Source organism: Fistularia commersonii, chromosome 25 (genome assembly GCF_037954325.1).
Source record: "Fistularia commersonii isolate RoL2024-O1a breed Wild chromosome 25, RoL_Fcom_v1.0, whole genome shotgun sequence".
NCBI lineage: Eukaryota > Metazoa > Chordata > Actinopteri > Syngnathiformes > Fistulariidae > Fistularia > Fistularia commersonii.
In genome coordinates, this window is record NC_141308.1 from 4,488,879 (window position 1) to 4,512,259 (window position 23,381).

Sequence of the window (23,381 nt, forward strand, 5' to 3'; positions counted from 1 at the left end):
GGGAGGAAACTTGAGGCAACCCGGGCGCTACGGTGGGAGGACTAACCCATTCCAGGACTTGTGGCGGCCGCGTCGCGCTGCCGGGACCCGAGGAGAGACACGGCGAGGCACCGAGCGGCAGCTGCCCGACTTCTGGGAACCGAGACCGGACTTCCATTTTATACTCACCAGCCGGAGGACGGGAAGAGGAGGAGCGGGTCGTCGGAGAACACATTCCTTCAGAGGGACATGAGCCCGGCAGCCGGAGCCTATGTGACGGGCTGAGGGGCTCCTCGATTTACCCCGCCGTCTCCGAGCGACGAGAGGACTCGGAACAAGAAGAGGAACTTCAGGCTCTTCTAAGGTAAAACGCTACTTATTTGTCTTCCACTCCGGGAATTCTTCAAACTGTCCTCTCAGAACTTCACAACCGAACTACAGTCCCTCACGCTGGAGTACCTTTCCAACTTTTCTCTCTTGTCTTTCTTTGTAACCCGTTGTTCGGCTCCGGTTCGGGGAGTTGGGTCACGTATTCTGAGATTAAAAACAGACCGCGGCTCCCTGCGTGTATTTACCTTTTTTATCTGGACGCAGAGGCCAGATAAAAACTCAGTCTGAGCACCCAGGACTTAAAACTGAGAAAGGAGTCATTCAAAGTGAGCGAAAGTTGATCTTGTCCCCTCTCAACCCCCTTTAACTGTTTTAGACTTATTAAAACCTTGGACTGTAAATCTTTGTAAATGTTATACTTGATTATATTCAGTGACTGTAACTTAGGGTTTCCTTTCTCTCCCTGCGTTAAACTTGCTTGAACCCCTTTATCACATTTGGGATAGCCCAGTCTCTCATTTGTTTTTTTTTTTTTTTTTTTTTACTTTTTCTCCTCATCTAAGGGTGTATCAATCATGTTGGCCGACAAAATCGGAGAATATGATTTTTTTGTACTTCAAGCTACAGCTGTTGTTTGGTATTTTGGGCCTGAGGCGATGTTTCTCAGGCAGCCATTATAGATGACATGTACCTGTGTCCTCACATCACAGCAGCTGCAGTCCTCTTCACCTGGATATCAACCACGCTTACTATTTTTCTGCTTGGAACTTAAAATCAGACACACACCTGCATTTATACTTGTTTGCCTTTTTTTTCCCCGAGCAACATAAACCATAGTGGTTGTTATGATCATTTTGGTGGCTTAACTCTTTCAAGATTAGCCTTAATTATAGATCAAGCAAAGCAGGAGAAACCTTCTTTTTTTTTTGGAACTAGCAATTATAGCTTTTGTTCCTCGTCTATTCTGAAGTTGGTCGTATGGACAATGTATGTTGCTGAAGGCGAAAAGGTTGTCTGAGCGATGTCAGGAGAACAAAGTGTCTGTTTTTTTTTTTTACTGAGACCTGACAGAGCAGCGAATGAATCCTAGATCGATCCTGGTGGTGGATTTTGGACAGGTGAACTGGCAGAGAAAAGCCGGGGTTATGTACCGTAAGGAGGACATTCTGAACTCATCGTGGGAGGGACAGCATGGGGTGAAGCGCTGCAGTAGTTTTACTTTGTCACAGCAGTGCCATGGCCACTTGGCTGACATGTGTAAACTATTAAATGGAGAGGGAGATCGGGGAAGAGAAGGAGAGCGAAGGTAATAAAGGGGGGAAGAATAGCAGAAAAAAGAAGGGAAAGAAAAAGTTGGAGTGAATAAAAGAGTGAGAGTAGGAACGTAATCCATTTTGGAACGCATTCCTCTATGACCCTGGGATAGAAAATGGTAATTAGGGAGTACTTTAGGAGCCATAAGGGTGCACATTTATGCTCTGAGCTTGGGATGTTGTTTTTTTTCTCCTTATAAATATCTCAAGAAGCTGTAGGACAAGTACATGGTAGACTTCCAAGGTTACTAAATAAACTTGCCAAAAAATACTACCCTCCCTCCCTTCTGCGGCTTTTTTTTTCTATAGATTTCATGGTTTTGTTTATTTCCGTTCTTCGGCAGCAGTGGACGAGTGTCAACGCAACACTATAAGCAAAGGTTTTGACAGGGAAACGCCAGAACAAACTCTCGCCTTGTCCCCTGTCTGGGTCCTCAAACTAGCCTGTTATGTCACTTTGGACATGTTATTCCCGCAGTATGAAGCAAAGGTTTCTGCCAAGTATGAATACAGGGGGGGGCTTGGTGACGATAAGCAACAGTGTCAGGGTTATTAAGTAACTATTTGATGTGAATGCTGAATACCTGCCCGAGTTAAAATATAGAGGGGTTGGCCAACAACATGTTGTTTGCCTGCACGTCTGCCATCTGATGCGGTGGTTAACAAGCATGGAGTTTGTTTCATGCCTTTGGCACACAATGAAATGAGTCTGATAAGGTGTAGCCTAAATATAGACAAAAAACATTTCAGCACAGAATTCCCCCACAGGCAGTCTGACTTTCTGAATCATTTGTGGCAATTTGGTGTTGCTCAAGTTTGCAGACAGTTTAGGAGGTTATTAATCTGTCTTGGATTTGTCAAAAGAAACAGCATTGTATTGTTAGAGATACATATTTCTTGTCATTGATGAAAAGAAAAAGGCAGACATAATGTTTTGGTTTGGGTTTGCTTCCCCATCATGAACTAAGGCTACAGCCGTAGCCTTGTATCATTCATCAGAGGAACATAAGCTTTGTGTTCGAATTGTAACATGGGTTTTGTTGTTATTTGCGAAAGCTTTTCTTCAGTCCTGAAACACATCAGAGCACCCATTTTCAATTTTAGATGAAGCGTATTCAAATTGTTATCAAGTATGTCACTATGTGTTTATCCCAGAAGCCAAAGCCCACAGGTTTGATTTCTCAGTTTGTATGGGGAAAGTGTTCCCTTCATGGCCTTCATATGTGTGTTGCCATAATTTTTGTGGAATTTTGAGATTTCACAACCATCACTGACTTGTGCCCCATCTATCTAAACACAGTTTAAATACTTATATAGCTTGTAATATCTTACAACTCTTTAAAAAAATCATATTCTGCCGCAAGCGAGTTGTACAAATATGCAAAACCAATCTGTGTGATGACGACCACACTGAAATCTCTAATGGAAAATACAGTCTGAGTTCCTGTAGACATGTAGCAACCAGCCCATTCAAATAGAAACAAACATTTGCTTAAATGGATTTGGTTGCTGTGGTTCAACCCAATGCTCAGGAGAGTCTTATAATTCATGACAGAGAAGTATGCAAAGTTTTTGCCAACTGTTGTCACCACAATTAACTCAAAAATGAAGCAATCATGAGGCCACCGTTCACATGATTAGTCCATGATCAATTCAACCCTCTGGCTCTGAGAAATGCTGATGAGATGTTTAATTAGTTCTTCTTCACTCTGCTATTTCCTATCAAATGACTGTTGTATTTTTCATCTCACAGTTCACCTGCTCATACAAAATAGAAGTCATCATAGACCAGGTAAAAGGTGTGACTTCTGAAATTAGGGATCTTTCATCGTGACAATTTGATATATCTCCCCGCTGTATCATCCTTGTAGTTTTTACTCATAAACAGAAGGCTACGTCTTGTATGTAAGGAAGGTATTTCCAATAGACCCGCATGCTGGTCATGGGTCTGTGAATATAGCTGACAGACTGCACCCACGCAGTCCAGTCAGGCACTTACCTGCAGGGGTTGGAGTTGGGGTAGCCAGACACACCCTAATCCCCCAACATCCTCCTGACCTTAATAAACCTGTTGCAGCTTGTTCACAGAAAACCTGGCAACCCATTTTTCGACCCAAACTGCCTACCCTGTTGCTCCGCCAGCCTTGCTTTTACAGTGCCATGGGTGGGCTAAGGACTTGAGTTCTTTGACACTGCTTATTCTGCCTTTGTGAGCTAATGCTGCACCTCGACGCAGGAACAAAAGGAGCCAGTGCAAATTAAAGACCAATTATCTTTGTTGCATGCCGGGGCAAGTTGCCCCCGTCAGTTGAATGATGAGCGCTAGAAGCAAGAGGCCTTGGTGCAGGAAGTCAATATTATCCGGTTTTATGTCTTACCTGCACATCCCAGTACCTAAAAGATGATTTTCAGTAGAGCTGTTTATTTCGGCATGTTAAACAAATTAGATGCTTTTCTTAGTTGAACAAGGGAAAAGATGTTCAATCATATGTGTAGTTTCTCGAAGCACTTAATTATTAACTTAAAATAGCAACAGTCTTTTGCCATGGTGGGTCATATGATGGCACATGTTGGTGAGATTCTTATCTGTAGTTGGAACAGTGTTTTGACACTTTCTGATATTAAAAAGGACCATTTTTCTGCTCCTTTTCCCTGGAGATACACATGGCCTCCAATACTGGCTGACCTTTTCATCAATTTCCCATTAGTCAGCAGTTTTTCTTCAGAGTGTCTGAGGAAATAGACCAGCCCACCCATTAGATTCCACTATCCCCAAGGAGCTCTTCCTTACACACACACACACACACACACACACACACACACAGAAGTCTGTCTCTCAGAGAGATGACCTCTTCATACACATGCCCCCTTTCATAGCAGTCACAGGGTTGCTTCAAGCCCTGACTCTGATGAAACGTCCCTGGTTTATGGCTCCATCTCTGCTCCTCTTCAAAGTATAGCCTGCAGTCATTTGAGTTTTAAATTGGAAGATTCCAGTCTCGAGCATGAATGGTTTAGCCACTGCAAACAATCAGGGTTATTCATCAGTATGATTATATCTTTGATTACATCTAGAATATGCAACAATTTGATTGCTGTTGTTTGTTCAAGATGAGTCTCATTAATTGAGCAATCAATTGTTTATATCCCATAATTGCCAACTGAGAAAAGTATTATATTTATTCTTTTTGACATTTGCCCCAGTCTCACTCATTAAGTAAAAATGAGTAAAGATTGCATCTAATTTAGTCAAAGAAAAATGTTTACCATTCACCAACATTGGATAACTGACTTTTACCAAGGTCTTTATATAGCATGAAATGCTATTTTCCACTATATTAAAACATTTTGTTGGAAATGGCTTATTCCTTTTTCCAGTGAACCCCACTGCAAGGTGAAGACTTTACACAGCCTGTACAGACACACTCACACACATGCTGCCACCTCCACCAATAGTTGTAGGTGAAAACATTACCTACTTGGCTGATAATTTCAATTTCTGACACAAAAAAGTGCATGTGGATGCAGAGAACAATAAAAAAACAATTAATAAAACAAAAGTTGCCTGATGTACTTCATTTGTTCAATTGTTCAACCATTTATTTAGACATTAATTCATTGCCTATGCACCCATCCTGCACACAGGAATGCAGTATGCCGTGGGGCTGTAGGGGCAGAAATACATTGCAACACCAATATTTATGGAGTTACTTGTATCCAAACTCCTTGTTTTTTGTGTTCAGTTGGCAAAAATCTACTAGTTTTTAATTGAAATATATATGGATTATAAAAACAGGAAAATTAAGTTAACATTTATGAGGTTAAAGGGACAATTCGCTACTGCTTTTTTCAGAATTGATTGCTAAATCAAGGGCATAATTTAAGTTTAATTATATGAATTATATATCCAGGATATATATTTGACATTAGTAGCTGACAGGCAGACCAGATTAACGGGAAGGCCGTGCAGAGATGACTAGATAAGAGTATAAGGGATGTGTGTGGGTGTGGTACGGCGGTGGGGGGAGACAGGCTTGTTCCAGACCACCACCGCAGGAAGTTCACGGCCATGAGGTCAGAGGGACACGCCATCACTCAGGGATTTACAGCAACTGGTTTCAGCCGGAATTCTTTGAAAGTTTTTTTTTCTTTCTTTGTCATTGTTGCTTTGACTCACTGAGTGTGGTAACAAGCTCGCTGGTATTCAATCTTTTTTTATACCTCCGTACCATATCTTTGTCTACAGTACAGATAAGTGGTAATCATCTCCAACCTTTAAAAACCTGTTTCTGCATTGTTTTTGTGGCATACATGACTGTTATTGTGCAAACATGACAGCATCTCTCTCTATCTGGTAATTAGGTCTTTCTCAAACATATCACAAAAAATATCTGTGGGAAACTTGGACATAATGACTACGGCTCAGGACTTTGACCATCAAATATTTACCTGAGCAAAGTCGTCAACTTAAAATGGTTTGAATAGGCCACCTGTATCTTTGCTCTTGACAGGAAGGCGCCAGATCCACAATGGAGGAAGGATATGAACTCGACCTGACGTATATCACAGAGCGCATCATTGCTGTGTCCTTCCCATGGGCATGTTCTGAGGAGATATACTCCCACAACCTGAAGGATGTCACGCGAATGCTGAAGTCCAAGCATGCAGAAAATTACCTGGTCAGTATCCATACATGTGCTGCTCCCACTACATTGGAAACTTGGGGTGTCAAAGTGCGAACAGCATTGATTTCTCACCAAAGCTCATTGGGAGGACATTGACACTGTGTTGATCAAAAAGTATTAACCTTGTCTTTTTTTAACACCCAATGTAAGACTTTATGTTAAAGCAGAATCATATTAGAAAAAAATGTGATTCAGATTAATTTAATGTTTCTGTTGTATGTGTTCTTCAGATCATCAATTTGTCAGAGAAAAGGCATGATCTGTCCAAAATGAATCCAAAGGTAAGTTTATTTAACTTTGGAACATTAACTGATTGAGCTCCAGTTGGAAGTTGTATCTGGTTTATACGCATGTTGTCCGGGGAAAAAATATCAAGATATTTAGAAATGCTGTAGCTTTTGAGTGTCTCCTTTTATTGACTGTCCAAACAGTAATGGCAAACTTTAATAAAGTATCAGTTGATGATGTATAAAAACAAAAATATGGCTAATCTATGTGTAGAAGTCTTTTATGTTCACAGTGCCTTGTTTGTTTTTAGACTTTGGATACAGGCTGGCCAGATCTGCACGCTCCACCTCTGGACAAGATCTGTACCATCTGTAAGGCCATGGAAAGCTGGCTCAATGCTGACCCACTTCATGTGGTTGTCATACATTGCAGGGTGAGCTTTTTGCTTTTTGGGGAATTGTTTTCTTTCAAAGCCTGTTAAATCAAGGTTTCAGATTTGATGCATTCTTTACTTTTCTGAAGTTATCTTGCCTAATCAGCCAAGAATCAGAGACCAGATTTCTGTATTATTTACGAAAGAGGGCACAAAGAAAAAATGTTCTGAGGTTTGAGAACTGTAAAACATCAAATCTATCCAATAAACGTATCACTTTGGCAAATCCCACAATATTATTATCATGTGTACCATCAAACAGACTTGAAATATGATTGAAAGTACCTTTAGGACAACATTAAAAGTCAAGGTGTTTAGAGTATGATGAATCATCTCTTTTCTCCTCAGGGCGGCAAGGGTCGGATTGGCGTCGTCATTTCATCCTTCGTGCATTTCACTGATGTATCGGCTAGGTAACCACAGTTATGTGCCTCCTGTTAAATGCCATGTTACGAATAATACTGCAATTTGGATTTAAGTCAGGATTCACTGTAATATGAAAGCTCCCCAATTACCACAACTATTCATGGAGATCACAAGAAATTGGATTGCTGAGTTATGTTTGATTTTTTTACTATATTTAATTATAGGCTTAGATGAGTAAGAAAGTGTCACTTTTGACACTTTCGAAAGCATTTATTTGAAATTCAAAGTAAAACCACATCATTTTAAATAATGACTCACTCCATATAGAATTGCAATTAATCTGCTCGAAAACACATTAACTACAGCAACAGCTTCTGGCCACAGTATCACTTTCATGAAATCTATTCATCTTGAAGAAAACCAATTGTAATTTTCCCTGCCATGTCAGTCAAATTAATCCAAGTGAGCCCACAGCTGTGCCAAGCCCCGAAGTCAACAAACACAAACAGCATGCTGAGGGACAGCATTATGCCATGAGTTTGATCCAGTATGTCCACAGCTGTGGCATGAGCACACACTGGCCTTCAGTCCGACCAGTAAATTAGTCTTTGTCTCCCAATGAGGAAGACTGGGTCGGTAAGGTGAATTTAAAAGACAGAGGACAAAAAGAATTAGAGGAAGAGAAAGGAAAACAATGCGGCAAATTTACAATGGAATAGATTAAGGGGGAGCATAGGGAAAGGGAGGACGAGAGGGACACAGAGCTGTGGTGAAAAGGCTTCAGCGCCTGTTGGTTTTAGGGATGTCTGAATAGGCGAGCTGTGCACACACTCCGGCCTCTCTCTGTCCTCCTCTCCCCCTCCGTGTTTACTTAAGGCTGGCATTCTCTTCCTCTCTGCTGGAATCCCTTGTCTCTCTGGTTATTTTCACTCTTGTCTGTTATGCATGCGTATGCATGTGTGTCTACCCTATCCTAATTTAAGTGAATCCTTTCCATTACGGATTACAGCAGTATTAAACACAAGCACAAGTCACAATTGCCAAATAAATGTTTGACGTGTCTTCCACCCTTTTCACCCTTTTTTCCCAAAAGTGCTGATCAGGCTTTGGATCGCTTTGCAATGAGAAAATACTACGATGACAAAGTCTCAGCTCTGATGACGCCGTCACAGAAACGGTAAGACTCAAAACCTAAGCTCACACTCTTAAATACACACAAAATTTTAGAATACTAAAAATACTTAAGTGCACAGGCAATAAAAAAAAAACAAATACTCCATGAGAATATTTCACATCATTTATGAAATTCAGACCCTGGCATACGGCAAAGACTTTTGGAAGGGGAAACTGCCTGTAGATAGATATTTGTTATAAGATTGCATTGTGATACCTCACACAAGTACTGTCCTCAAAAACTATTGACTGATCCACATTAGTGAAGTGGCAAGTGCACTTGTGGTAACCTGTGATTATTCCACATGGCACATTTTTGAAATGTAATTAACAACTCATCGTCCATCGTGATGTCCGTTCAATATTGCATCATCTTGTTTCTAATTATTTTCTTTCACAAGAGCACAGAGAGGAAGAATGGGTCACTATTATCAACAGTTATAAGCTCAAAATCAAAGTGCAATCATTTGCTGCATTATTGTGTCATAAGCAAAGACCAGACATATGGACAGTAAAAGCTATCCTCAAAACAACAATCAGAATCATTAAAACTGCAAACAAAAATTTAGGAATAATTCATATTTGCATGTCAGATATCGCTTTTCGAATACTATTTCGATACCACTGGCTGTTGTGATGAAGGTATCAAGGGGTGGAACAGTCAGTGGTAAAACATGAATAGTGAAGACACCCTTTGTTATGAGTCTTTTTTCATTTTTGGCCTGATCAAGGCCTTAGTTATATGACAGCAGATTATTCATGCTTATTCATCAAAATTTTGTTTGGTACGATTAACTGTCTAGGTTTGTACTTGGGTGTGAAGAGGGTGGAATATTTGATTCATGTGTGGATATTTCCAGGTGGATGATGAGTCATTGGGAGAACTTTGCCTCTGAGTAATTATATATATATCTCAGCTATTTTATGCTTTTGTTTTATGCTATTTGACTTAAAATCTCATTATGTTTTCATAGCTGTTGCTTTATAATTTTTCACTGAATAGCACTCTGGAAAGAGGCTACAGTAATGTAAGAATGATTTATTTTCACAAAAGGAAGTGAGCCATCTCATAATCAAAAGGATACTGTTTGATCTCAAATTCTACATGGACCCTAGAGGACCCTGTCCAACAGTTAAAAGTTCACTATTCAAAAGAATAGAGCCCAACTGTTCTCACAGAATGTATTCTAACCTCTCCACATAGCCACAGTTTTTGTGACTTTGTACTCACAATGAACTAAATGTAGGCACTTGTGTTTTGTTTGTCTTTCGATAAAAGGGCAGGCCAAGAATCCCACTCTAGCCTTTAATCCAGATCCCCCAGTGTGCAAAACATGTACTGTTACCATGTAACACCACATGCTGTATATCAGGGGAAACAACATATATAATAAAAGAAAACCTGTAATTTATCCCCATATTTTCATTAGGTATGTTTGGATCCTGAACAGTCTTCTAAGTGGATCCATGAAGATCAATGCATCCCCCTTGTTCCTACACTGCGTTATTCTACATGGGATACCAAACTTCAATTCAACTGGAGGTTAAACTTTTATTATTTACCACTATACATGGCTGTAACTACTGTAACCACTACTGTGACTGTATAAATAGGCTCCAAAAAACCACATCATACAGTATCCACACTTGTGTTCTTTCTCTCTGTCCAACACACACACACAACAGCATGTGCACAGCGACTCAAAGACCCTTTTAAGACATCTCTAGGAGTTCCCAGTAAACCTCTAGAATTGCACCAGTGTTTTCATGGAAATTGTTTTCACTAATTTCAGCAACAACAACAATGACAAAGCTCTCTTTCACATCATGGGGCTAAAATGTCTTTTTCACAACAACATTTTTCAGAAGAGACATGATCCTCTGTCAGGTTACTCGAGGTCACATTATTCCTTCAGATTGCACGCTAATGCTTTTTTCTTTGGTTTTGTTTTGGATTTTTTTAGTATGTCGACCATACTTAAAGGTTTACCAAGGAATGCAAGCAGTGTATTCATCTGGAGTCTAGTGAGTACTTCACACATGTGGTAATTTTGCATGGATTGAGCTAAAATAGTATTCTGTTTAACTTGGCTATATATTAATTTGAAGCTATCACCTTTGTGAATGTTCAAGATTGTTTTCTAACTTTGCCTAACCTTCTTTTTTCGTTAGTCACATTGGTCCAGGCCACAGAGGCCGTGTAGGTATTACCCTTGAACCTGCCCAGCTTCTAAAAGGGGACATAATGGTAATAAACAAATACTTTCTATTTCAAGTTTTGACATGAGTAGTTTTCATGACAATCACAATATTTTTTGTACATCTTTTTGCAGATAAAATGTTATCACAAGAGCGACATATCCTCAGAGCGTGAAGTAATTTTCCGTCTGCAGTTCCACACGGGAGCAGTGCAGGGCTACAACCTAATGTTTGAAAAGGAGGACCTGGAGACTGCCAACAAAGGTAGATTTAAAAAAATAAACAGGTCCCAACATGCCACTTGAAGGAAACTGAACTCCTACTGCTTGCTATAGTTGAAAGGCATAGTCTGTATTTAATTCCAGATGAAGATTAACAACATGTATTTTTTTTAATTCTTAATGGTCGCACTGAGGGCATTTCCTTTATGCTGACATTTCTGCAATGTTCCCCATCATGGGATTAATGAAAGATTATCTGATCTAATTTTTTAGATGCGAGATTTCCAGATTATGGAAAAGTGGAGCTTGTGTTCTCAGAGGGCCCTGAAAAGATACCAGGTAGATTCAGACGCTTTGGTGTTTCCATAACTTGTGTAATTGGAAAAGCAGAAATTGTTCTTTCCCTCTTTTCACCTTCCTGTCATCCTGTTCTCCGTTCCTCCCCCTTTGCCTCCTGGTGTGATTGAGTGTAGAGAGCCACAGAGGTGAAATGTAGTGTGAAGTGTGTGCTGACAGAGACGCAAAGAAGCCCAGCATGTACCGCCTTAGAGCTCAACATGACTGAAAGTGTTTTGCAATATAACATGGACCATATGTGTGTGTGTGTGTGTGTGTGTGTGTGTGTGTGTGTGTGTGTGTGTGTGTGTGTGTGTGTGTGTGTGTGTGTGTGTGTGTGTGTGTGTGTGTGTGTGTGTGTGTGTACAAATGTATATTAAATACATTTAATATACATATATATAATATATGTAATATATGGCTAGACCAATTGGCCTGCTTGATATCTTCTAGTGATCCAAGTCGATTGCTTTCATATCAAATGACTGAATCAGTTTTAAATTCGTATGCAAATTATATATTTTTTTCCTCCTTTCATGTCTAAAGGAACATTTTGTTTGCCCTGTGCATGTAACACTTGCAGAGGTGAATACTAAGTTTTTTAAATGGTCATACAAGTTTAGTCATAAGATATTGGCTGACATTAAAGGCTTACTTTGTGGAAAAGACTGATTTGGATGTTGATGACATATATATTCATAATGAAAGTGCTGTTCAAGAACATTTTAAAAAAGATTTCATGTTTGCAACCACTCTGCTGAGCTGGACTGTATACACCATTGGAATTGTTATTCTCGTCACTCAATACTAATAAATTTTATTCAGGGGAGACATCCTTCCTTGTCTCCTGGCCCCCTCTGATCTAAGAAACATCCATTAAGGCTATTAGGAATGTCATGTTTATAGTCTTTAACAAAGGGTTGTCACACATTCTTAGAGCTGAGAATTTAGCTTTTTGTTCATTTACAATAACATTAAATCATTGTATGACTAGAAATGTCAAAAATGTAAAGCTAGCCTCAAACCTTTTTCTTTGCCGTAGGATAATTTGAGGTGTTCCAATCACAAAACGTTCTCCAAAGCGTACCAAGACATGACAAAACTATGACTTTTGGTTCCAGGTGCTGAAAGGTGGCAGAACGGTGTGGATGTTATTGTGGACTACAACACAGCAGATCCACTGACCCGATGGGACTCCTACCAAAACATCTGTGACAGTGAAGGTATATGGTTTCTACTCTCCATTACAACAACACATATCTCACAGTACTTGGTTATAATTGTGGTAGAACCCACATAGTGAGTCATTGGTGGCTTTCTTCTGAATGAAATGAGAGTTATGGGGTGTGATTCAGGCATTAAATCCCCCAACCTCTTTCTTTGGTCTTTCCTGTTTAAATTGTTCCCTTTATATTTCTAAGTACATTTCACTTGGAGACTAGAATGAGATAATATTTAAAAGCACATAGTAACCACTAGCCTGGTTTGTGATGCAAGTATTGTGGGAGCAAGGGAGCGCTCAAACTGAGACTGTCTTGTTGGAAAAATCTTTTTATTGTGGTAAAACAGAAAAAAAAACAGAGTTTTCAATCTACATTGCATAAGAATGGAGTACAATGAGTATAAGAAATTTTCATGTTTCTGTGGGGAGTGTTGTATGTGAGCGCTGGGTAAGTGATAGAACAGCCAGTTCTCAAGGAATTTTTTTTTGTTTTTTTCATCAAATAAATAGGCATGCTTGAACCATCACAGACAGGCACACACACACACACACACAAACTGAGAGCCACCCTGTGAGGGCGTGCTGTTCTAGCTGTGGTTGTTACTCTCTACCCGACCACGGAATTCAAACAAGCTCCCAGAATAGATCAACTTGGTGGTACCATTAAAATTTTGATCCACCCATTCCCATGATTCATTGTTTTGTGTTTATAAGTTAAATTTAAGCTTAATGAAAATGAGCCGCTTTTTTAAAATGATTTTTTATTTAGATTATCCCAACGTAATATACCCATGAAATAGCAGGCTCTCAAATAAAGAATTTATCAAAGCAAAGGCATGAACAAAGGAGCAATTTTTTTCGCTCCCCTTGTTTCTAAGGCGTTCATGTGGGATATTTACAGTCTTTTTTTCTCGTGTAAACATTATATGTGAGAGGGAGGAATCTGAGCTTTGTTGGAATTCTACATCTACTTACCACCGGCCTTCTTGCAGAGCAAGAATCCCTCTGAGAGGCTGTCACTCAGAAACAGGCCCGGAGGAGGAATTCTGGGAAAAAGAACTTTGCCAATGTAGTGTTAAAGTTGTGAAAAGAAAACCTTGTTTACTCCCGTGACTTTTCTTCAACCTCAAAGACTGTGTGTTTTTCTCCATATGAAAATTAATAACTGGATTTTAAAAGGACTATCTGTTGAGAAAAGGTGTTTGACTTGACCAAACTGTCAAGCTCCATCTTTATTTAGTTCAGCAAAAAAACAATAACCAGAAAGGGATTTCAGCAATTAAGTAAGACTTACCGAATTGTCATTTGCTGTAGTATCTTAAAACACTCTTTTTCATGGTTATATCTAGCAAAAGATCTATGTACAGCTCATTCAAGTTAGAGAATGTGTCTGTTATCATATAATTGAATTTATCATGTTCCAAAATATAGTACTTTATCAAAGCATGTCACATATTTATTTCAAAAGATTTGATTGAAAATATGTTATATATTGCAATGTTTGAATTTGTTATTTTCTGAGCTCTTTATTTATCGGTCTTTGATGAAACATGAGACTCAGTGGTTTATTCTTTAACATAGAATCTAGCAGGTGACAATAAGATTTCAAAGACATTTTTTTGCCTATTGAGTCACTGTTCAAGTCACATGCAGACATTTGGAGCTACATAAAAAAGATGAATGTCATCTTATTTTTATCTCACGCTTTTGACATTCAGGAAGTTAGATTAAAGGTAGTAAGGACAGGAAGAGGCTCGGTAATTTCATAGTAATGCACAACCAGAACTCCTGGTGTGATGCAAGAGCAGCTGGGAAAGATGCGCATTTCTATTTGCTCTGGCCCATAATTGGTAGATTATTTAGGGATTGGCCATACCACAACAGCGACATGATGAATGCTAGAAATAAATGGTAATCGCTAAGAGCACACTTGTCTCTTATGGGTTTCTTCACGTACAATTATGCTAGGTAAAACAGTTTTTAATGATCGTGGAACCCCATAATTGTGTTTTTGTCACATCTGTTTCTTGCCAATATCGCACACGATGATTGCACATATAATTTGATTACACACAAGAGTGAGAAGAAAACAACTTGGCTCCCGATTGTTGTAAAAATTGCTCTTCGTAGAAGCCAAGGATTGGTTTTAATTACGAAAAAAACCTCTTTTCACATTGCAGAAAATTTCTGGAGCTGCCGGAATGTTGTTTTCATTCTTTGATCCTCTAGGCTGCCTTTTCGCTTTCTTTATTTCCTTTTCTTTTTTCTCCTTTCTTCCTCCCATTGTGGTAGTATGCAGGGCAAGAGGGTGGGTGACCGCTTTTCTTGAGTCCGCCCTCATGCCGAAGCTCCGCCCCACTTGTTTACATTCCTCTGTCCTTATTTGGAATTCTCAAGGTCCCCCCTTGTGTGGAGTGCAAACACTCTCACCTTCTCAGAAGAGAAAGAAAGCAGGGCCAACTCATACAAACTCACTTGATGTGACCCTGACCATTATCTGCTGCGATGTACGCTCTCATGTGTCTCCGTGACCTACTCCTCTCTTCAACTTTTGTTTTGCTTTGGACTAGGGTTGTTTTGTGTGATCACCTGAGAGTAGCAGCTAAGGTAAGAGATTTTTTTTTACATGTGACAGATGGTGGTAAAAAAAAAAAAAAAAAAACAAGCAGGTTGGTGTCAGGGGGAAGAGAGAAAAAGAAAGATGTTCAGTACATCGGGAAGGGATGGGAAACATCTGTCCTAAAATCTGCTTGCACCTTGCCCAGAGGAATGCTACAGAGGGAATTTGTAGGGAAGTCCTTGGTGGGATTGATCCGTGTGGAGTCCTAAGTCAAGACTTCTCAAGGCCGGATGGAAGCCCTACCAGTGTGTTTGTGTAGGTGGGGGGTAAGTCATGCGCACAGAAGTTTTGGGGGAGAGGCAGGGGTGCTTTTGTCATGCATGTCTGGTATTTAGATACTCTGGTCATGGTTTGACTGAAAGAAAAGTGCTCAGAGCAGTAGGTTAATGGAGAAGCATGGGAGTAATATTGTAGCTTCTTTTGCTGAGATAGGAAGAGATTGATGGTAAGGCAGCCTTTTCCTCTGACTTGGTAAAGCAATTCAGATAGACTTGGAACTTTTCCATCATTTTACATGAGCCTAGCAAGGCTGAACTTGATTTTTATTGTAATCCGGGCCATTAAGGATTCGTCTCAGTCTTGCAAAATGACTGACCCCTGTGATTTTTCTTTTACTTCTGAGGATTAAGGAGTTTGTTTGGACACATGCTGGGGGTCAAGGGGCAGGCGTGAAGGAGTAGGGTGGCTTAATCACAGCAGGGCGAGGAATGCCTGGGTCAAACTGAACATCCTCAGCTATATAACTTTAGTTCCAGCAAATAGAAGACTCAACATCTATACCCGCTGCACATAGGAACTGCTTCTATATTGTCTGCACATTACATGTTTTTGAAATCGGTTGGTATAGTGGTGGTATAATAAGAGAGAAGTAACTGTTGCAAGAGTATTCAAATATTTCTCTTTTGAAAAGACAAATAGTAAACATGTGGATGTTAATATCTATCTTGCTGGTTTATACGCAGTATTTTATTGGCATATATAATGGGGGGAAGTGTCTGAATATATTGTCTATGGACATATTTGTCCAATCACTTATTACATACCTTTCTGTGGATTGCTGGTGTCTGCAACGTTGTCCTTGTCAGGTGAAGTGTGATTGTCAAGCTTTGTTAGTAACGGATTCATAATGATGAAGCTGTTGCCACGACATGACTGTGCATGTTAACAACGTCTCCTTTTGTCTGCGGTTCTGTACTGTGTGTTTTTGATGTGTGTTCCTAGTGTTTTCATATCTGTGTGTATGTGTGCCCATACCAGCTGACTGTATGAAGCGCTGCATCTCTTCTATTTTACAGCAACACGCACTCAAGGGCTAAACCAGGACAAAGCAGCTAACAAGAGGAATCACAACAGAGGAGAGGCCACATTGGGCCGAGGAGCCCGCACCACCTCTGCTACCTCCAGTCCTGACCACAGTGATCACGCCCTCTCTGTCAGTAGTGATTCAGGCCTGTCGAGTACTTCTCTGTGGGCAGACAAGCCCACTCTGACCACCACCACCACCACCACTGCCACGGTCAAGTCTAACCAGGGTCCCAGCCAGCTGGAGAAAGTCCAGCTGAAGCGTCTTTTGAGCAGATTTGGAGTTGAGGATCCCTCACTTGAGGAGATGGATGATCAAGGGCCAGTGGGCATCCAGCAGACTATCCCAGCTCAAGTGCACATCAATGGAGATTCCTGTGCCCAGGAGAGGGAAACTGACATCTTGGATGATGAGGTCATCACAGGTCACGATCTGCACAGTGTGGATAGCTTGGGAACTCTATCGTCCTCCTGCCACAAAAGTAGCCAGAACTCCCTCCTGTCAGACGGTTTTGGAAGTCCAAGTGGAGAGGAGCAGCAAAGCCATCCTCATCTCCCTCACACCGGAGCTCCCTCAATGGAGGAGTTTGAGAGACTGTATGCAGAGGCTCGGAGGGGCCGCCTTGGCTCCAGGAGCAACTCTGTGGCTCTATGTAATCCCAGCAGTTCTTCAAATCCAAAGCAAACTGTCTACAGACAGGGAAGCTATTCCACACAGTCTTGGGTCCGCCAGCAGCAGATGGTGGCTGCTCAACAGTTTATCTATGTGCCAGATGATGGGAATGATACAGACAGGCACCCAAGGGACAAGCAAGAGAGTAGCTCGGCCAAAGTGGGTCTTTCCATCGAGCACGGCCCAACGAGGGAAACCAATATGACTGAGCTGAAAAACACAGCTCCTCACAAAGAAAAAGCAATGTTGAACAACATCAACAACAAGCGGGATGAGGAGTTCAAATCTCTAACAATGGACATTGACAACTCCATCGACCAGCTAAACCAGCTCATCATGGATCTGGATCCTACTTTCATTCCGATATCAAGTCACACCAGCTCCATAAAGAGGAATGGTGAAACACACGGGAGCAACTCATTAGCCAAATGCTCAAATGGCATCAATGTCAGATTAAATGATAATAATACAACAACTCTGAAAAATACACAGCAAACAGGTAAGATAGCCTGGTGTGGTGGTAGTGGTGGAGAATGATATGGTGTGGTCAGGAAGTTTGGCGGTAAATAGAAGTATCCGACAGTTGTGATATGTAAGAAGTTGTTTTTAATTATCAAAGAAATATCTCAACGATGTAAGCGATATAATCATATTATTTATAACTGTTTATAACCAGCAGAATTAACATGTCTACCCTGTCAATGCAAACTATGCAAACTAAAGCATGCCCTTTCTTCAACCTGGCGTGTTTCAGTGGCAGAAATAGCAGGGTTCTTGCCAGGTTTTCAGATGTTTTCAGTATGTGACAGAGGAAGGTGAGCTGTCCAAACTTGTTTCTATTGCTATCTGATGGGGAATCAGTACGGCACATGAAGAGGAGAGCAGCTGTCATCAACCTTCCTGAACATTGTGTCTCTGACTCTAGACTTTATAAGCATGCACTATAATATAGAGATTGCCAAGGGATATAAACATTAACAAAATCAAAGTCTGTAAAATTGTTTCCTGTCACACTTTTTGAAAGACACGTTTTTTTGCAAATGTACGGAGCATCACATAAAAAAACAACCTGATATCTTTGATATTAATCATCGCTTATGAATGCTCCCCTCCCTGTTGCCTTTTGTGTTTTGAGCACAGAATTACTCTTCTTCCTGCTCATGTTGTAATTTGGAAATGGCAGTTTAGTTAAATGCTTCAGATTGCTCCTATTACTGCTGCTGTCTTTGTTGTACAAAGGTGTTAGCAAAATTACTCATTTGTCTGGTATCACCCTGAGTAATTTTTCAGATCCATCTAACACACCCATATTAACCAATCTTGCAGTGGTGTATTTATAGCATGTGCTTTAGTAAGATATGTTTGCTATATTCATAACATATATATATACCTTAAAGAAGTTGCAGCTTGAATAAGTCTTTTACATAAATATAATAAGTCTGTTGAAAAAAATATTTATTTCTCATGTAGTGACAAAGATAAACAAAAATCTCTCTTTTACAATATTTGCAGCATACTACTGGACTATGTTCTTCACTATTCTTTTCTGTAAAGTAGTCAATGTGCAGTTTACATCACTGGTGTTATTAGCTGAAAACCAGTGAGGCGGTAAAAATGCAGAAATCCGTCTGGCGGTAAATGGATCACACTCCAGCATGTATGTGGTTGCAGGGGGGCACAAAATGGGGAGGCCTGAGGAATTTCCAAAGGAAGAACACAAGAGCCCAGAGGCAAAGATTTTTCCATTTGATTCCAAAGCCATACCTGTCTGTGCATATCAGTAAGACAGGAGTCTCATTCCAAGAAACAAATGCTCGAGGCTGTGGTATTGCTAGGTATTGCTAATTTGAAAGTAACCTGTTGGAAGATCTGCAGGATTGTTCACTCTTAATGTGCGTTTTAATTTTAAAAGACTCAAGACGGTTGAAACAAGCCCAATGAATTATCTCCTTTTTGTGTTTATATCATGTGCAAAGCAACCGAAATCTGATGAATTTGTATATGTGTTCACCGCATGTTGATAAATTTAGTTGTGCAGCTCTGTGATGAAGAAGGTGAGGGTAAAGAAAATACGTTATGTTGTAATTAGTCGTGATTATTATTCTTGTTGTTATTTACTGTATTATGATACCATAGTCCTTACCAGAAACAGCACATTTCTGTGAAACAATAGACAATACAAATGCACATCAGATAAGAATAGTTGTTTTAGTGAATTGGTAGATGAGTCTGGAGAGGATATGAATCATTATCAATTATTATTAAGTGCAGAACAGACGTAGTCACAATGCACTTCATCAAAATCCTGCACAGATAAAGATCAAGCTAAGAAATAAATGTTAAAAGTATGAATTTGGATTCCATAGGGAACAATTTGCTAAAATTCACTTTGTCTTGTCAAACTAATGTCTGTCTTGATTTAATGAACTATTTGGGTTGTCCTCCAGTGCTACAAAATATAAGCCCAAGAGCGGCTAAGTAAGAATAAAGCAAACATTTAGATGACCATGTAAGGAAAGAACATAAATACTTGTACTTTATTAGACAGAAAATGCCCGCACAACAAGCAAAATTTATGATTGCTCAACAAGAAAAGAGTAGAATCGCCTTAGCGTGTGATTTACAAGACCCCTTTGAAAAGACAGCAGTAGCCTATTGCTTAATTGCCTGCAACTTGTTCATCTTGTGGTTGCAAGCCAACCATTCAGATCTTTCCCTGCTTGTACCAGTGATTGTTTCCTGTAACTTTAGACCACTAGTGATGACTGAATAGAATGAAAGGAATAAAGCCACTGTATTGCATGTATTTGTTAAAACATGACCAGGCATACAGGACGCACTCCGTGTCACCCATACTCACCCTAAACAATGAGTAATGGTCTCCAGCATTAGCACTTCTGCATCATTAGCATTCTTCAGGGTTGAGAGGCCAGACCTCGCTGGGAGGGCTCATATTGGTGCTGAGTGGCAGCACTCCTCTGGGTAGTCACCCCCCCCCCCCCACACACACACACACACACACTCACGCACACACACTCATAACCCTTGAGTTCCACAGCTACAATCTTGACATTCCACAGCTGTCGTCTGAAAGCATAACCTCTAGGCTGAGACCATTCAGGCTCAGCACTGTCCCCAACTTCCTTTATGGAATGATTTAACTAGGACATAATCAAACCCTAACCTTTTTTTTGTTACAGTGAGCCATGTCAACAGTTGCTCCCCTGCTTGCTTTAGACAGTAATCAACAGGCATTGGGTTATTTTCTCAGGGTCAATAACATTTCAGCAGTACATAAAACAAGATAAAGAATTTGAAATATTGTTCATTTGTTCTAAAAGGTAACAAAAGGAAAAGTGCTTATTATTACTTGCAACATTGTTTTTTTCTGTACTTTGCTCTCCTGAGACAATTACTGGTTGGGAATCTGTTAACGTTTTATTTCTTGTTTGCTTCTTTCTACCTGTGTGTATTCAGCTGTCCAGTCCAGTGAAAGACGTGGGGACATCACCCGGAGTCATCAAGGAGATGATGTCACAGAACTCCCAAGTGTATGCAGTTCGAGGTGGGGAGGAGGAGAGGGATATAATGGAAAGAGGATGTACTCCCCTTGTGTACCACAATCTCAGGTAAATTCAGTGTGTGTAGGGTATGCAGTATTTTGCCTTATTTCATCTGGTTTGCATTCAATGTTTATGTTTCTGGTCGCATCAGCATTCAGTGCTATACAGAAGTGACAGCACTGACTACAGAGCACAGGGTCCAGACATAGACAGTGGGGTTGAGGCTGGGAGTGATGTGACTCCACCCACGCCCGCTTTCCCTATATCCCCACCTACACCTTATGGTTAGTACAAGTGTTTTACTATTGCAGTATGCATGCATTTATGAAAGGTCATCTCTGTGTTATAAAAATATTGCTCTTGTCCTTTCTGTCCTTTAGTGAAAAATCTCTCAGAATTGTCTCATCTGAGGCAAACTCCATCTCCCACAATGCAATCCTACGGGGTCTGCAGGACAGAACTCGGTAGGCTCACATTTCTTAGCGGAATTTCTCCTTAACAAACAGTACTCAAAGGAGGGGGAATTAACTGTGTATTTGTTTTTCATATAGTCCAACACACACTGGAATCCGCTATCACATTCGTAAGGTCTTCATGTTGTTTGTGGAACGTTTGTGAGGTTTTGAGATAGCGACTGAAAACAAAGATTGTCTCAATAAATCAAAAGGAGGGAGATTTCCGACCAGTCTGCCCTTTATGTGGCTTAAAGAAACCCTTTTCTTGACCAAACAGCATTGTCATTGCATATTATTGGTTTTATGTGTTTATTTTTTGGTACCATTTTCAGTACTGTAATGCAGCCAGTGTACAAGACTGTTCTATAAGATAGGACTCATGCATTTAGAACACAGTGAAACTAATATTTGATTGCTTTGTTGCAATTCTGAAATTCTCATTGATTTCACAATCAAGTCAACATAAAGCAATTCATAGTTTTCTGCTTTTTACATATTCTGTTATGTTTTGTTTTGACACAGTGTTGTCAATGTTACTTAGGTTCACTGATGAAGCACAGAATGGTGCATCTATATGCAGTCAGAGAGAGATTATATCGTGATGAACATCCCTAGGGGATGGCAAGACAAAGTTTGTTTTGTTTTGGTGGTGCGGCATGACGAGTAAGATATATTAATGAATAGAAATAACCCTTTTAACTATTATGATGCAATTTGCGACATTATCTTAGATCGGGAGTCGGCAACCTTTACCACTCAAAGAGCCATTTGGATCAATTTCCCCACAGTAAAGAAAACAGCGGGAGCCACACAACCCTTTTGAAATGTAAAATAAATTAACACGTCATATAGATTTACTTTTTTTTGCCTTTATGGAATGTAGAAAAAAGATATTTTTTTAAATCAATGAACATCTGCAGAGAAAACAAAATTAAATTTCTGCATGCAACAAAATATTTTGAACTAAGAAAATAAGACGCTGGGTTGACAGTTACTTCTAAGAAAAATACTCCATGTACAATGTACCGAATTTAAATTATCCACAGGCAGCAAGCCCAGAAATAACCCAGAACCCAGAAATTCCATCTTCTCTCTGTGTACTGTCATCCGTTTTCTGGCATCTGCAGTCACTTATTAAGCAACAAAAATATTTTAACACATTTCATTTAGATATTACAAGGTCGCCATAATCTTCAAATTTGAAATTACATTTTAAAAATCAATTAACTAAAATAAAATACATATCGATTAAATACACGTTAATCATTTTCAAAAGACCCGGAGAGCCGCATCAGAGGGATCAAAGAGCCACAAGCAGCTCCCGAGCTGTGGGTTGCTGCCCGCTGCCTTAGAACTCATTGTGAAATCACCTCAAAATACAAAGGGAATACCCTCAAACACACTGAATTAAAAAAAAAAAGATAAAATAAAAAGCAAGTAACTTTCAGTTTGGATGGCTTTGTGAATTTATGCAAGCACGTTACATTTGTATGCTTAAACCACTTCTGGGGATGGGGGTGGGTAATGAATCACTGTTGCCTTTATTTTAGGGGTCCAGGCATGAAATGCTTGAGAACCCATGGTCTACAGTTTGTCCCATGCTTACAAGGGCTGGGAACAGATCCGTGCCCCTGCTGTGCCTCTTTAAACCAGGCAACCAGGCCAGAATCACTACATTCAGTTCAGACTCATCTCCATGGTTACTGCAGGTCAGGAAGCAATGCGAATAAAACAAACTTTTCTTCCCCCATGAGAGTGTCTCTGAGTACCCTAGGTGAAACAGGGACAAGACGGAACCAGAAATGTTTCTCAGCTGTGCACAAGTGTTTCTCTATGAAAACAATTTTCAGAAAATTGGTTTATAATACTCAAGACAAACCATGATGTCTTAGATCTGGCCTACTACTAACTGACATTTGATGCTGATTAGAACAAGCCCATTATTGTTTTGAAAATTATGTCAGAGACAGGTTTTTTATTTCTCCAACTAATCAAATATGTTTTGAGGCTAATGTTATTAGCTATTTAATTTATAAAGATTGATGGCTTGGTTAAGGGAGAAGCCGAGAGTTTTGATTTAATTTAAACTGTAGGATTGATCGGTTGTGACAGGAAAATATATCAAAGCCCAATAGACAAGTATCGTGGAGTTGATACTGATATTTGGGTGTACAATCAATCAATATATTAACAAATGTCCTTCCATATAAGGTAAAGATACATTTGATATTCATGAAATGTATGTAATGTACCAAAACATTAATTAAAAAGCAGAAATTTAGA

The 23,381-nt window shown here is 39.9% G+C and overlaps 1 protein-coding gene across 2 annotated transcripts in view; it reads left to right on the forward strand.

Moving 5' to 3' along the window:
• Positions 1-41: 41 nt before the first annotated feature.
• The window catches only part of tns3 (tensin 3), a 29,893-nt gene continuing 6,553 nt past the window's right edge, over positions 42-23,381 (forward strand). The window contains exons 1-16 of one of the 2 annotated variants that reach the window (XM_086171895.1): positions 42-343; positions 6,134-6,301; positions 6,538-6,588; positions 6,846-6,968; positions 7,317-7,381; positions 8,428-8,511; positions 9,938-10,050; positions 10,472-10,532; positions 10,680-10,755; positions 10,841-10,970; positions 11,201-11,266; positions 12,385-12,486; positions 16,401-17,579; positions 20,558-20,709; positions 20,795-20,927; positions 21,024-21,107. In XM_086171895.1, the coding sequence (XP_086028021.1) occupies positions 6,152-6,301; positions 6,538-6,588; positions 6,846-6,968; positions 7,317-7,381; positions 8,428-8,511; positions 9,938-10,050; positions 10,472-10,532; positions 10,680-10,755; positions 10,841-10,970; positions 11,201-11,266; positions 12,385-12,486; positions 16,401-17,579; positions 20,558-20,709; positions 20,795-20,927; positions 21,024-21,107 (2,569 nt within the window). In that variant the 5' untranslated portion in view covers positions 42-343; positions 6,134-6,151. The remainder of the gene's footprint in view (positions 344-6,133; positions 6,302-6,537; positions 6,589-6,845; positions 6,969-7,316; positions 7,382-8,427; positions 8,512-9,937; positions 10,051-10,471; positions 10,533-10,679; positions 10,756-10,840; positions 10,971-11,200; positions 11,267-12,384; positions 12,487-16,400; positions 17,580-20,557; positions 20,710-20,794; positions 20,928-21,023; positions 21,108-23,381) is intronic. The other variant, XM_086171896.1, reaches the window with a different exon arrangement.